This window comes from Cricetulus griseus, chromosome 3, assembly GCF_003668045.3.
Source record: "Cricetulus griseus strain 17A/GY chromosome 3, alternate assembly CriGri-PICRH-1.0, whole genome shotgun sequence".
NCBI classification, from domain to species: Eukaryota; Metazoa; Chordata; class Mammalia; order Rodentia; family Cricetidae; genus Cricetulus; species Cricetulus griseus.
In genome coordinates, this window is record NC_048596.1 from 159,812,303 (window position 1) to 159,827,631 (window position 15,329).

General features: G+C 51.8%; 1 protein-coding gene across 2 annotated transcripts in view; it reads right to left on the reverse strand.

The window, feature by feature from the left end:
• The window catches only part of Cacna1a (calcium voltage-gated channel subunit alpha1 A), a 233,803-nt gene that overhangs the window by 68,282 nt on the left and 150,192 nt on the right, over nucleotides 1-15,329 (reverse strand). For both annotated transcript variants that reach the window (XM_035442551.1, XM_035442550.1), the window contains exons 20-24: nucleotides 11,329-11,774; nucleotides 9,870-10,008; nucleotides 8,234-8,363; nucleotides 6,761-6,820; nucleotides 6,068-6,174 (exon numbers count right to left, since the gene is read on the reverse strand). In XM_035442551.1, coding sequence (XP_035298442.1) covers nucleotides 6,068-6,174; nucleotides 6,761-6,820; nucleotides 8,234-8,363; nucleotides 9,870-10,008; nucleotides 11,329-11,774 — 882 coding nt within the window. The remainder of the gene's footprint in view (nucleotides 1-6,067; nucleotides 6,175-6,760; nucleotides 6,821-8,233; nucleotides 8,364-9,869; nucleotides 10,009-11,328; nucleotides 11,775-15,329) is intronic.

Below are 15,329 nucleotides of genomic sequence, written 5' to 3' on the forward strand. Positions count from 1 at the left end.
GTGCATACCATCATGTCCTGCCAAAAACTTTTGTTTTTAGAGAAGGGGTTTCTCTGTGTAGCCCTGGCTGTCCCGGAACTAACTCTGTAGACCAGGCTGGCCTCAAACACAGAGATCCACCTGCCTTTGCTTCTTGAGTGCTGGGATTAAAGGTATGCACCACCACCACCACCTGGCTAGCCAAAAAACCTTTTAAATTCCATTTGTTTATTTTGTGGGCATACATGTCACAGCATGTGAGAACATTTGGGATTTGGTTCTCTCCTTTCACCATAAAGATCCCAGGAACTGGGATTAGGTTGCCAGGCTTGGTGGCAAGTGCCTTTACTAGTTTAGATATCATGCCAGCTTTCTTTCTTTCTTTCTTCCTTTCTTCCTTCCTCAAATTTCCTTGAGACAAGGTTTCACCATGTGGCCCATGCTGCCTTGAGATCATCTGACGCCGTGCTCCTGAGTGTTGGGATGACTGGTGTGCCTCACCTCCCTTTGCACACCATCCCCAGACACGCTCACCTCCCTTTCCTGATGCCTCCCTCAACCACTCTGGGCTCTGCCAGCGTCTGGTGTTATTTCTGGAGAGATCTGACTTAGACAAGGGCTGTGCCCCCCTCAGAGGCCCAACTTGTGATGCATTCTGCGTTTTCTCTTTAACCTTGGCTGTTGTCCCAGCTGCCAACTCACGAATGGTATGAGGTCTCAGGACACTGGAATGGACCAAGCCTGCAGTCCCAGTGACAAACATGTTCTTATCAGTTACTGCCCAAGTCACGGGCAGAGGTGCCTAGCACCAGGGTTTCTGGTGGACAGCACCATTTCCTGGCATGGTGAGGAAAGCTGGTTATGGCTGTGTGCATGTGCGTGTGTAAGCTGCTGTGCTTCCAGCCCTCTCAGCCGATTTTTTTCTCCTCTTGGTATGTGTGCATGTATGTCTGTGTAGATGTGAGCAGGAACCTATGGATGTGTGAAGGTGTGTGGAGACAAGTCAACCTCAGGTGACATTCTTCAGGTGTCACCCACCTCATATTTTGAGGCAGGATGGCCAGCAAGCCCCAGGGATCTGCCTCTGTCCATCCCCAGTGCTTAGTTTATATGTGTATGCCACCATGCCAGGTTTTTTACATGGGGTCTAGAGACTCAACTTGGGTCCTCATGTTTGCATGACAAACAGTTTATCAACTAAGGTGTCTTTTTTGTTTCGAAAGGATCTGTCTATGTAGCTATGGCTGGTCTGGAACTATGTACAACACCAGGCTGGCCTCCAACTCAGAGATCTACCTGCCTCTGCCTCCTGAGTGTTGGGATTAAAGGCATATGCCACCACCACACAGCCCTGATATTTCCACTTATATACTTTTGTCCACTGATCGGTGTTTCTTATTTTTAACTGCTTGTTATGTATTAAAGAAGAACAATGACACACACATATATATATACATATATACATATGCATATGTATATATCTTATTGTTTTTAAGGCATGGACACAGTATGTAAACCAGGCTAACTTAAAACTCAAGATTCTCTTGCCTCTGTCCCTGAGTGCTAGGTATGTGCTACCACAGTGGGCTAGAAAGAAGTGTCAGGCAGATGCTTCTCAGTGTAATGGCCACCTCCTCCCCAGAAAGCCCATTTTCTACACTGCAGCTGGTCTGGTGGCTACTCTCCCCAGCTCCTTGGCCCTGCTACATCACATGTGAGGAAGAACACTTCTTGCTCTTTCTGTTCTAGGTAAGAGCTAGTGGGTCACAGTGGCAGGTGACACTGTGAGCCCTGTGACTCGGCCACCCCTTGGGAGCAGGCTCTGGTCATGGTAAGCAACAGGACACCAGCAAGAACAAAGGCCACAGAAAAAGAAGGCCAGAACCAACATGGCTGGGAACGGGGCATGGGAGACAAGACAGAATGAGAGAGAGAGAGAGAGAGAGAGAGAGAGAAGAGAGAGAGAGGACAGAGGGGAGAGAGGGAAAGAGAGAGAGAGAGAGAGAGAGAGAGAGAGAGAGAGAGAGAGAGAGAGAGAGAGAGAAGCACTTTACCGTGTACTGCTCCTGGTGAGGTGGCGTCGGAAGGAGAGACAAATCGTGAGTGGCCTCAGAGAGAACACAGGACACGCACAGACACACATGGGCACTGGGAACCCAGGGACCAGAGGAGCAGCCCCTCCTTCAGTCTCTGCACTGGGCAGGGCATGGCCCTGACAGTAGCTCAAAAAGGCAAATTTCCAAGGAGTGAGGCAGCTCCAGGGTTGTCTATTACCCTGGGTGAACTTGCCACTCAGTCACTGCCAAGAGCAGGATTGCTTCCTGCAGCGGTCCTGGTACCGAACCTCTGCTGTAGCTGAGGCTCATGGGAAGAAAATGGAAATTTGAATGCTGCCTTGACTGCCAACAGGCTTCATCTGGAAAATGGGCTTGTCTTTATGATGCTTCAGTATCAGTACCCTCCACCTCGGCTTATACTGACTCATGCCTGAACAACTAATTTTCCTGCCTCAAATTTCTAAACAGCTGGGATGTAGATGTGCATGTCACTCTGGTGGGTGAAGTTGTCTGGAAGAGAGGGCCTCACTCATGCTAGGACAGCATTCTGCTGCTGAGCTGCCTCCAGACCCTCCCTGGGGGATTCTAGGCAGGGGCTCTCCCTCTGAGCCACACCTTCCGGAGGAGCTGAGATTCTAGGCATCACATTATGCCTAGCCATTTTCTCAACAATGATTGGCCTAATGTCTACAAATATCTCTACTGAGCCTCCTCCTGAGGTCCAGGGCTCTCAGACCTACCTCTAAGTCTACAGGCCCTTCCCCATGGGTTTTAGTGATGCTTCCGATGGCACTGGCATCTACCTCATCTTTTGTTTGAACCCAGAGTTCCTGAACACCAGGCTGGCACTGTCACTGAGCTCCACCCCCACCTCCACCCCCGACTTCCCCTAATGTGCTACTGAGTTTTGTGTCACTGCAGTTACCTGCAGGAGGATGGCACCACTGTGCCCATTTTCCAGATGAGGAAGCTGAAGCCCAGACAGAGAGAGTGACTTCTCCAAGTGCACAGCCAGAAAGTGGCAGACTGAGATTCAAACCCACGTGTGTGCATCATGAGCCTGAACCTTCCTTCCTCTGGGACAGGGCTGTTTTGAGGGTGTGGCTGGAAGGCCTCTTGTTTATTTGTTGGGAGTGTGGCTTTGAGGGTGCAGGAGCAGCTTGATCAAGGTACACTCTGCCAGCTACGCAGGGCTGAAGACCTGCCCTGCGGGGAGGGGTGGTGGTGCCAGATGGCCTCTTGGCAGTGAGATTGGCATCATGACCTAGCAGCTGCTGTGGGATGTCAGCTGGCTGCTCCAAAGCATGGGCACTGAGCATGATGTCCCTCATGGTGACAGCTGGTGAGATGGCTCGTTAATGATGGTGCATGGAAGACGGAGGGTGGTTAGTGGACAGAGAGCACACATATGCACACCACACCTATACCTACACCAGCCACACATACAGATGTGGATAAGGAGGGTGGGGTTTCAGCACATCCCTGGAAGAGCACAGGCAGACAATGAGAGTCCTTCCCTCAATCTTTCATACGCAAGAAGGGAGCAGCCACTCTCCCTCTCATTCCTGCTCCTCGGCCTCCTTCCAGACAGGTTGTGGACCTAGATTCCATTCTCTACACACCCCACATCAGCCCTCAGATTTTCATCTGTGGAGTGTGGATCACTACCCTGGTACAACAGCATCACAGATGATAGGCACAAGGTGTTTCCTCTCATTTGAGCCTGCTGCATGGGGAAACTGAGGCTACCAGACTTGGGGAACCATTTCTTCTTTCCTTCCTTTTCCATAGCCCAGGTTGGCTTTAGATCAGCAATCCTCCTGCCTCAACCTTCCACTTGCTACCGCACCCAGTGGGGAGGCACTGCTCACGCCTGCTGGGGTTTCCTCCTTATCTACGAGCAGACAGGCCCATGGGACAGACAAAGGAAAGGAAAACAGCAAGCTGATGCTCTGCCATGACATCAACAAGGAGACACCAAGCAAAGACTTCACAAGTTAGAACACCTCAGGTACAGTGAGCAGAAGCTTGTTGTTGGGGATCTGGGAACAAGGGAGGTTCTGAAATTTCTCTTGGGAAGCAAGTCACAGGGCTAAGTGGATTCTTGGTAGTGAGGTAGGGGCATGGTAGGTGGTCAGGAGGTTTCCTCTCCCATCCCATAGCAAGGTCCACAATTCCAAGTTCTTCCAAAATTCCAAGATAATCCTTGGCCCATGTTTTCATCGCCACTTTCTGTTAGAATTATCAGCCTGCACAGGCACATGGACGTCCCTGGTCTGACCTTCTCTTTCATAAGAATTGGAAAAAAAAAGTTAAAAACTAGAAGCACAGGGTAGCACTACGTCTGCACTGAATTCACAAGAACATTAAAAACTCAACTCTAGAGCTGGGAGTGCTGCTCAGGGCTTTGTGCAAAGGTCGGGCTCCACCCTCAGGACCAGAAAAAAGAGAAGGAGAGAAGAGAATATAAGGAGGACAGGGAAAGAGAGAGGCAGGAGGGTGGACAAAAAGGAAAGAGGGCTAGGAGTCTGGCCAAGCCAGGCTTGCAGGCTATGGAAACAACCACAGCTTGCTGTACCAAGGGGGTAACCTGGGAGGGCCTATTGCAGCCCTTCTCCTGGAAATGGGTAACAGTCCGGGCCCTCTGTGACGAAACAGGCACCCAGTGCCAGGTGAGGGAGCAGGCCGAGAGGCTACACCTATTGAGGAGGCAGCCAGTGAGACAGCCCAAAGAAACCCTCAGCTGTCTGTGCTGGGTGAGGTGGGTCAGAGACCCTGTGAGACCTTCCTTTCTGGGAATGACTCATGTGATAGGCACAGCTTTGGTTGCCAAGACGGATTTCTGGACAAGGAGAAAGTTAGGTTATAGATGTCTGTTATAGATGTCTGTGGTGGGAGATGGCCCTATTGCGTGTGCTGCCAGGGATCTCGGGGCGCCCTTGCCACCTAGACCTAAACTGGGCTCCATCTCTGGCTGGCAGAGCTCATGTGCTTTTGAGAATGGCTAGAAACACGAGATACCACGTTTAGTGGATGTACAGACCTCTGATGATACTCTGAAATGACCCTTCTGAACTTAGGCACCATCTTGGAATGATGGTGAGATTTCAGTTAACATCTTGGAATTGCTTCTTGTCCCTTGATCACGTTTGAGATGGCTTCCTAGAACTCAACTGCCATCTTGGGATGACTGTTTGCTTCTTGAGCACCATTTGGAAATGGTTTTCAAGAACTTGGACTCCATTTTAGAATGCCTGCCCAGGCCTAAGGAATCGTTTTAGAACAGCTGTTTAGAACTTAGGCACCATCTTGGTGGGCACCACCATCGCCAGGCCTAGGCACCATCTTGCATTGGCCCCTAGACCCTGTAATTTTATCTTGGAATGACGACAAGAATTCACAGGCCATCTTAGAATGGCTGCCCTGCTCTCCACCACTACTATGAAGTAGGGGCTAGTTTGGAATGGTAACTCAACTTGGATGTCATCTTGAAATGGTTGCCATTTTAAATGGTCATTCAGAAATTGGGAGCCATATTTGAAACTACAACCTGCAACTAGGACGTGGAGTGGTTCCATAGTTATGCCTTTGCTGAGGGCAGGGCATCCCAGGAGCCTTGGGAGGACAGAGACACACAGAGAAGTAGGCTGCCAGGTATGTGGTGTAGTCTTGGTGCACAGGTGGGATGGGGGGGGGTCTCATGCATACTTGCTTTATGGTTGTCTTTTCAGGGTTACCCCAAAGAGACAACATGTAGGGGGATTGTGGGGAGGGAGATGAGATGTCCCCAGAGGCAAGAATACCAGAAGCAGCACAGCAAGAGGCTACCACCTTGCTGTGGGAGGAGTGGAAGGTGGCTCTGGTCCCTTCCGTCCTTTCTTAATGGTGATGGCATGCATAAAGCTAGCTGCAGCTCCACTGGGCATACTCCCATCCCTGCTGGCCCATAGCTCTCATTCCCATCTTGGAACTCCAGAATATGGACAGTGGTTCTCAGACTGGGGGTGGGGGAGCTTTGCATGGAGACTTACGTGAAGGCAAAGGCCACCAGGGCCCCACTGACCACTATAAAGTCCAGAATGTTCCATAGGTCACGAAAGTAGGCCCCCTGATGCAAGACCAGGCCCAGGTCGATCATCTAGAGGGAGAAGACAGTTTGCTCAGAGCCCTCAACCCTCCCCTAGAACAACACCCACCTGGGGAAGGAGGGGCTGGCAAGACCTCATATCCCAGATGACAGGTGGCCCTTTGGGAGAAAGGGAGTCTGGTTTGATAGCTCTCAAGTCTAAGTCTCAAGGTGTGTTTTGCCTCAACCAGCATAGGACAGCAAACATCAGCAAGACTTGCAGACCCTGTATCTGGAGCCTCCCAAGGCGCTGTCCACCTCTTACTTCCTCCACGATCCTGCCCTCATCATGGCCTACTTGGTCTCTGACAATGTGTCGTGGCACCTGACAACAGCCAGAGGGTGCTCGAGAGTGCTCAAGCAGAGTCCCTTCTGCCAGAGCTCTCCAGGGCTCTCACTTGCTTTGGTGTCTACACTAAAGTCCTCCCAGGCATGGTCAAGCCTCACCTCCCTGCTCTGACCTGCACTCCCCTGTCCTCACTTCCTCTCTCCGCCACACTGCCTGGTGAATGCCCCTCACACACAGTCAACACGTCTACTCTTGGATTGAGCCTCTCTCCTCTCTGAAGGTCTGTGCAAGTCCCAATACTGTTCTTACCTTGATCACCATCTCAAAGGTAAACACGCCTGTAAAAACGTAGTCAAAATACCGCAGCACCTGCAGGGACAGACAGAGGGCAGGGGACCAATCACAGGCTTGCTCCAACAACTCCTGGTAAACCTACCAGTAACCCTCTGGGGTGTGGGAACACTCTGAAAATTCCCCAAAGCAGAGCTTTCTTCACCCAGCAGGATTAAAGATGTGTAGGTTGTGAATAAAAGTGTCCAGCAGATGGCATCAAGTCCTACCGACTCAATCTGCTGAAGGCTGGTCACCATGAGTGTTTTTTTCACATACTCCAAGCCCCTTGTGGACTACGAGGGCCTTGGAGGAGTCCATTCCACCTTGGGGTGACTGTCCTTAGAGTGATGGGGTTGACTGGCCAGTGTCTATGACTCTCCTGTTTCCAGGAGCATCTTCTAAACTCTGGGGCCACCTGGGCATATGGCTTTCTTTCACTTTGAAGGTACAACTCAGTCTGGGATGATGGACCATCTCTTCCTCATCTAGTTGTTTCTGCCTGGATTAGCAAAAATGGCCTTTGTCCCTGCTCCAAGATCCATCCAGGACACTGAGAGTGTGTGTGTGTGTGTGTGTGTGTGTGTGTGTGTGTGGTGGGTGAGGCGGGAGCTACAGGTTCCAGGGCTGGTAATTACTGAACATGTCACTAGAGTCAGTCCGCTTCCAACCTTCCATGGCCCCAGCCTCCCTTAGAAAGGACCTGTTGGCCATTTGAGGGGCTCAGAGGCGGAGCCCCCCCCTAGAATCCTGAGGGCTGGGTGTGGCTCAGAGGCGGAGCCCCCCCTAGAATCCTGAGGGCTGGGTGTGGCTCAGAGGCGGAGCCCCCCCTAGAATCCTGAGGGCTGGGTGTGGCTCAGAGGCGGAGCCCCCCCTAGAATCCTGAGGGCTGGGTGTGGCTCAGAGGCGGAGCCCCCCCTAGAATCCTGAGGGCTGGGTGTGGCTCAGAGGCGGAGCCCCCCCTAGAATCCTGAGGGCTGGGTGTGGCTCAGAGGCGGAGCCCCCCCTAGAATCCTGAGGGCTGGGTGTGGCTCAGAGGCGGAGCCCCCCCTAGAATCCTGAGGGCTGGGTGTGGCTCAGAGGCGGAGCCCCCCCCTAGAATCCTGAGGGCTGGGTGTGGCTCAGAGGCGGAGCCCCCCCTAGAATCCTGAGGGCTGGGTGTGGCTCAGAGGCGGAGCCCCCCCTAGAATCCTGAGGGCTGGGTGTGGCTCAGAGGCGGAGCCCCCCCTAGAATCCTGAGGGCTGGGTGTGGCTCAGAGGCGGAGCCCCTCCTAGAACCCCCGCTGTGAGGGGTGGACGTGGCTCAGAGGCGGAGCCCCCCCCTAGAATCCTGAGGGCTGGGTGTGGCTCAGAGGCGGAGCCCCTCCTAGAACCCCTGCTGTGAGGGGTGGACGTGGCTCAGAGGCGGGCTGTCTGTGGTCTGCTGTCTCTGGTGGGAGCAGCGGGACTCACGTTGTTGCGGGGCGCGTTGGGCTGCACGGGGTCCTCAGCGGCCAGCGCGATGCTGCTCATGGCGATGACCATGAGGATGCACATTTCGAAGTAGCGCAGGTTCAGGATGTAATGGCACAGCCGGCGAAGGCTGCGGGCAGAGCAGGGAGCCACTCAGGCTGCAGGCTCGGGGGCGCTTCTCCTCCCCTCACCTACAGGCCCACTGTCCAATTTCACCGTCCCACCCATACCGTCTGTCAAGCACTCTCAGTGGGGCACTGAGTAGGGCCCGTAGTCCAGTGCTGCTGACTGAGTTCCTGCCCTCCAAACAGCTGGGATACTTGGCTTCCCAGGCTAAATGAAGTCACTACTACTAACGATTCTGCAGGACATAGGACAATGTCATTTATTTACTCTTTTAATTACATTATTTATCTGTGGGTGGGGGACAATGATTGGGCCACGGCTTGCCTGTGCAGAGCAGAGAACAACTGTGGGAGTTGATTCTGTGGGTCCTGGGAACTGAACTCAGGTTGTCAGGCTTGACAACATTGCCTCTACCCAGTAAGCCATCTCAAGGCCAGGTTTTCCAGGTGTGAAATATCCTAGTGTCTAAAAAAGGAAACCATGTGTGGTGGTTCCTGCCTATAATCTAAGCCTAAGGGAGGCTGTGGCTGAGGAATCACTAAGAGTTCAAGACAATCTGGACTATGGCATGGGTTCAGGGCTAGTGTGGTCACAGAGTAAGATCTGGTCTAAAAACAAAACACACAACAACAACAACAACAACAACAACAACAACAACACACACACACACACCAGCAAATCACACACAACAAATTATACAATCCAAAACAAGACATATACACACAAATACAACATTAACAATACATGTTTTAAACAAAGCAAAAGACAAGGCAGTGAGATGTGAAGGTGCTTGCCCTGCTAACCTGTCGCCCTGTGCCCAATCACTGGAGCCCACATGGAGACGGAAAGAAACTGGCCAGTGACTCCTGACCTCCACACGGGAGCCATGGCTAGCACACATCACACACACAACAATGATAAATCAAATTAAAAACAAAACCAAAATTAGATCCCATCACTTCCACCACCAACAGGAAAGCATCTGGGGCTGGGGCTCAGTTGGTGGAGTGCTTGCCTGGTCCAGGACCACCCAAACAAGCAAAACCCGGGGCCATTGGAAGCAGTCTGATCTGCAGGTACCAATGTTAAGAGGCTATTCTGAATTTTTAAAAAAATTATAATGTACTTAGAACAGTACTGGGCATTAAGTGACACTTAAACATTTGTTTAGTAAAGGAAAAAACTGAACTTGAAAAAGTTGACATGCAGGGCCCAGAGTCCGCAACTCTGTGCTGCAATGGTTAGGCACAGGACTCATGCATGGTTGGCACACTGTGAACTGCACAAGGCAGCCATTTCCAAAGCCTCTCCCAGCATGGCACAGGTCGGTATTCATGGCAGTGTTTTCCGTCTCATGGCAGGAAGGGTCTTTTCCAGGGCAGTATATTATGAGAAGTTTTTATTTCTAGTTTCCTGTTCCAGAGGGCTTCTGCAGACTCAAGAATACATCGCCCACTGTCTGCCCCAGTGCACCTGGGGAGCCCGGCCAGGCCTCTGCCCCCGTACTCACGGGTTGGTGGTGGAGAGGATGAACATGGAGCTGTAGGGCGGCATGGGTTTTGGGCCATCCTCCCCAGGATCTGCCTCCTCTTCCTCCTTCTTCTCTTCCTCTTTCTTTGGCAGTGGGTCTGGGTTAGCATTTTTGTTTACTGTTGGGACAAGAATAAACAGGGGTTCCTCCATGATTTCCCACAAAGTTCTGGGCTCCTGGTCATACCTGGAGCTGACACTAAGCATAGGACATTTGAGAAAGAGCTTCCTGTGCTCCAGGCATTACCCGATCCTGTGGGTTTGGTGCCCATGATCTCCATCTGACAGGTAAGGAATCCAGGCACAGAGAAGTGGTTAGGTCACACACTCAGAAGCTGCAGAGCTGTTTGTTGTTGAACTGGGCAACCTGGCCCAAGAATGCCAGTTCTCAAACGTTCTATAGGGTAATGGCGGCTCTGTTCCCTTTTTTTTTTTTTTTTTTTTTTTATGTGACTAGGACCTGCATGGGGCAGCTGCCTACAGCCCTGCTTCATAGAGTAGAAAACTCAGACCCCTGTGAGAGCACCCAGTCTTGACTGAGACACCTCTCTCCTGGGCAGGCTCTCCAGTCCTGTGTAGTTGTTTGTGGATAGGCTAAGCCTCCCTGGGGGTCTGTTTCTTCATCTGAAAATTAGTAAAATTAGTGCATTACCAAGACTCAATACAGGGAAGTTGGGTGTGGTGGTGCACACCTGTGATTCTACCACCAAAGGGGAAGAGAGACAGGAGGCTCACTTCTAGTTTAAGGCCAGCCTGTGTTACATAGTGAGATGCTATCTCAAACACAACAACCCCAAGCCAAAAACTGACTCCCTCCTCACAGGAACCTATACCATGTTGTCTTTAGGGGCCACACTGGTGTGTGAGTCGTCTGATTACCCAGACTAAGAGAAGAACATGTAAGCACTCTGAAGTGTGTGCTGCAACAATAGCAGTTCAGATACACACACATGTTTGGGATAAATAAAGACATTATCATTGCCAACAGAGATGGCTTCTAGGCTGGCCTTAAATTCACTATGTAGCTAAGGGTGGCCTTGAACTTCTGAACTTTCTGCCTCCACCCACCACAACTGCAGGCTGTCTGTGGTGCTGGAGTGTGTGCTAGGCAAGCACTCTACCACCTGGGCCAGGTCCTCAGGCCTTACCTCCTTACTGTGCCACTGAACCGTCTACAATGATGATGCTTCTAGCTGTGCTGTGTATTTTGGACAGCAGTGGTCTACCCAACCCTCCAAGCTGTCCCTAGGTACTCAGTTTACATTTGGGGATTCCATTCTCCACTGTGGCAGTGTGGGCTCTGTGGAGGGAAGGCAGGGTGCAGAGTATGGCCACAGGCCAAGACCACTGAGGGCTGCCCATAGGGTCTATGTTCTTCCTCTCACAATTTTGAGCAGGGACTGTGGAGAAAACATCGCGGCAACCTTGTAGCTCCTCACCTTGGACCACAGTGTGGTTGAGGGGCGGGCAGGCCGGGGGGATCTCCACCGCCATGTGCTCGGGTTTCCTGGCAGTCTTCGCTGAGTTGGGCTGGGTGCTGCTGGGGTTGGTGACGATAAGGCTGTTCTCGGGGGTCTTGGGGGGGCCGGGGTTAGATGGGTTGCCCGGATTGTTGGGCATCCTGCGGCTGGCAGCATTCTGGGGGTTGGTAGCCAAGGTGGGACCAGGGTTGGTGCTGTTCCCGATCTTGGTAGGGCTTGGGGGAAGGCCACTGTGGCCCAGGCTGTCATGGGGACTTGCAGGCTCCCCAGTGGCCAACTTGTTATTCTTCATGTTGTCAAGGTCCTCGGCCAGTGGCAGGTCCTGGCGGCCCAGGTCCTGCTGGATTGGCCTGGTGGTGGACAGGTTGGGACCAGACATGGGGATCCCGGAGCCCTGGTTCTCTCTAAGGAGAAGATCAAAATGGAAGAGCACAGAGCTGGTTAGGATCAGCACTAAGCTGCCCAGACGACCACAGCACAGGATGGTCCTGCCACACTACCCAGCTCACACGAGCGTCGCACAGCTCCAGGCAGGTCAAGCGGTTATGAACTCTTGAGATAAAGGGGACCACACTTTGTAAACTCTTTGTAGTGCTAGGGAGGAGCCCAGGGCCTCACACATGCTGTGGTAACTGTCTACTGTTGAGCCACACCCACAATCCTCACTGGGGAATTCTAGGCAGAGGCTCTACCCCTGACTCACACCCTGATACTACTATAGGGAATTTTTGCTGGCCCAGTGTGTAAAGCCCAATCATAAATTTCCAGTGAATTTTTTGTTTGTTTTTTGAGACAGGGTTTCTCTGTGTAACAGCCCTGGCTGTCCTGGAACTTACCCTGTAGACCAGGCTGGCCTCAAGCTCAGAGATCATCCTTCCTCTGCCTCCCAAGGTGTCTGCCATCACTACACAGCTTGTATTAGTTTTTTAAAGACCAGTCTCCCTATGTAGATCTGGCTGTTTTAGGATTATGGAGACCAGCCTGACCTTGAACTCACAGAGATTACCCACTTCTGCCCTCTGAGTGCTGGGATTAAAGGTGTGCACCACCGTTCCTGGCTCAATTTCTAGTTAATTTTAACTCTTAAGTATCTTCAAGGAAGATTCAGAAGATACACAAAACTGAAGTTGGGCTCTGTCCCACAGTGCCCAGGACAGGCAGCTGGCTGTATGAAGCTTGTCTCATGCAGGGTACCATGGCCAGTTGCTGTGTATTTCTCCTCTGGGGTACACTCTGTGGAGACCTGGGAAACTGTCTTAGACCATGTGGAGGAGATCATAAAAGCAACCCCTTCACTGCACACTTCCTGACCGACCTTCACTGCATACTTCCTGACTGACCTTCATTACACACTTCCTGACTGACCTTCACTGCACACTTCCTGACCGACCTTCACTGCACACTTCCTGACTGACCTTCACTGCACACTTCCTGACCGACCTTCACTGCACACTTCCTGACCCCTTTCACTGCACACTTCCTGACTGACCTTCACTGCACACTTCCTGACTGACCTTCATTACACACTTCCTGACTGACCTTCACTGCACACTTCCTGACTGACCTTCACTGCACACTCCTGACTGGCCTTCACTGCACACTTCCTGACCGACCTTCACTGCACACTTCCTGACCCCTTTCACTGCACACTTCCTGACCGACCTTCACTGCACACTTCCTGACTGACCTTCATTACACACTTCCTGACTGACCTTCACTGCACACTTCCTGACCCCTTTCACTGCATACTTCCTGACTGACCTTCACTGCACACTTCCTGACCGACCTTCACTGCACACTTCCTGACCCCTTTCACTGCACACTTCCTGACTGACCTTCACTGCACACTTCCTGACTGACCGTCACTGCACACTTCCTGACCGACCTTCACTGCACACTTCCTGACTGACCTTCACTGCACACTTCCTGACTGACCTTCACTGCACACTTCTTGACTGACCGTCACTGCACACTTCCTGACTGACCTTCATTACACACTTCCTGACCCCTTTCACTGCACACTTCCTGACTGACCTTCACTGCACACTTCCTGACCCCCTTCACTGCACACTTCCTGACTGACCTTCACTGCACACTTCCTGACTGACCGTCACTGCACACTTCCTGACCGACCTTCACTGCACACTTCCTGACTGACCTTCACTGCACACTTCCTGACTGACCTTCACTGCACACTTCTTGACTGACCGTCACTGCACACTTCCTGACTGACCTTCATTACACACTTCCTGACCCCTTTCACTGCACACTTCCTGACTGACCTTCACTGCACACTTCCTGACCCCCTTCACTGCACACTTCCTGACTGACCTTCACTGCACACTTCTTGACTGACCGTCACTGCACACTTCCTGACCGACCTTCACTGCACACTTCCTGACTGACCTTCACTGCACACTTCCTGACTGACCTTCACTGCACACTTCTTGACTGACCGTCACTGCACACTTCCTGACTGACCTTCATTACACACTTCCTGACCCCTTTCACTGCACACTTCCTGACTGACCTTCACTGCACACTTCCTGACCCCCTTCACTGCACACTTCCTGACTGACCTTCACTGCACACTTCTTGACTGACCGTCACTGCACACTTCCTGACAGACCTTCACTGCACACTTCCTGACCCCTTTCACTGCACACTTCCTGACTGACCTTCACTGCACACTTCCTGACCCCCTTCACTGCACACTTCCTGACTGACCTTCACTGCACACTTCCTGACCCCCTTCACTGCACACTTCCTGACTGACCTTCACTGCACACTTCCTGACTGACCGTCACTGCACACTTCCTGACTGACCTTCATTACACACTTCCTGACTGACCTTCACTGCACACTTCCTGACTGACCTTCATTACACACTTCCTGACTGACCTTCACTGCACACTTCCTGACTGACCTTCATTACACACTTCCTGACTGACCTTCACTGCACACTCCTGACTGACCTTCACTGCACACTTCCTGACTGACCGTCACTGCACACTTCCTGACTGACCGTCACTGCACACTTCCTGACTGACCTTCATTACACACTTCCTGACTGACCTTCACTGCACACTTCCTGACTGACCTTCACTGCACACTCCTGACTGGCCTTCACTGCACACTTCCTGACTCTCCCATGACTTCATACATTACAGCACCCGAGATGGCTAACAAGATCAGCCCCATTTAACAGAGCAGGAAGCTGAGGCAGAAAGTGGAAGACATTTGTTCCTCATGAACCAGCTTGGATGGGGCTGAGCTGGAATCTGGTCCTATCTAGAAACCATTAGCTCCAACATCACTCAGCAAATAAAACAGGCAGTGAACAACTTGGGGTGCATGGAGTGGAGGTGTTGAGAAGTGTGTTAAGGGCAGAGTGAGCCAGAAAACCCAGATTGCATCAATGGGGAGGGGTGGCCATGGTGACAGATGCAGCTGGAACTAGGCTGCAAACAGTTGATCCTGACTGGTCAGGAGACAGTCCTAGGAGTGGTAGATGTTTGGCAGCTCACAGGTCTTTACCAGGAGTTTGGAGCTTGCGCATGAGCCAAGCAATGACTGAACGAGGCAGGAGGAGTGTGGTGCACGTTTCACAGGGGAAGAGACTGCTGAGTGTAGAAATGGGAGTAGAATAAACAGAGCAGGACAATGACACTGTCAACATCCCAACAACGGAACATGGGTTGGGGCTGTGGAAGGAAGGTTCTCCTGAAACAGATCAAAGTTTGATCCCTGCCTCCTCCTCCCCCCCAAGGTTTCTCTGTGTAGCCTTGGCTGTCTGAGAACTTGCTCTAGAAACTAGGCAGGCCTCAAACTCAGAGATCTGCCTACCTCTGCCTCAAGAGTGCTGGGATTAAAGGCCACCATTTCTGGCTGAGAATTGAAATGTCTTTTAAACAGAGTTTAACTCTAGTCCAGGCTAGCTCCAAACTCATGCCCCAGCC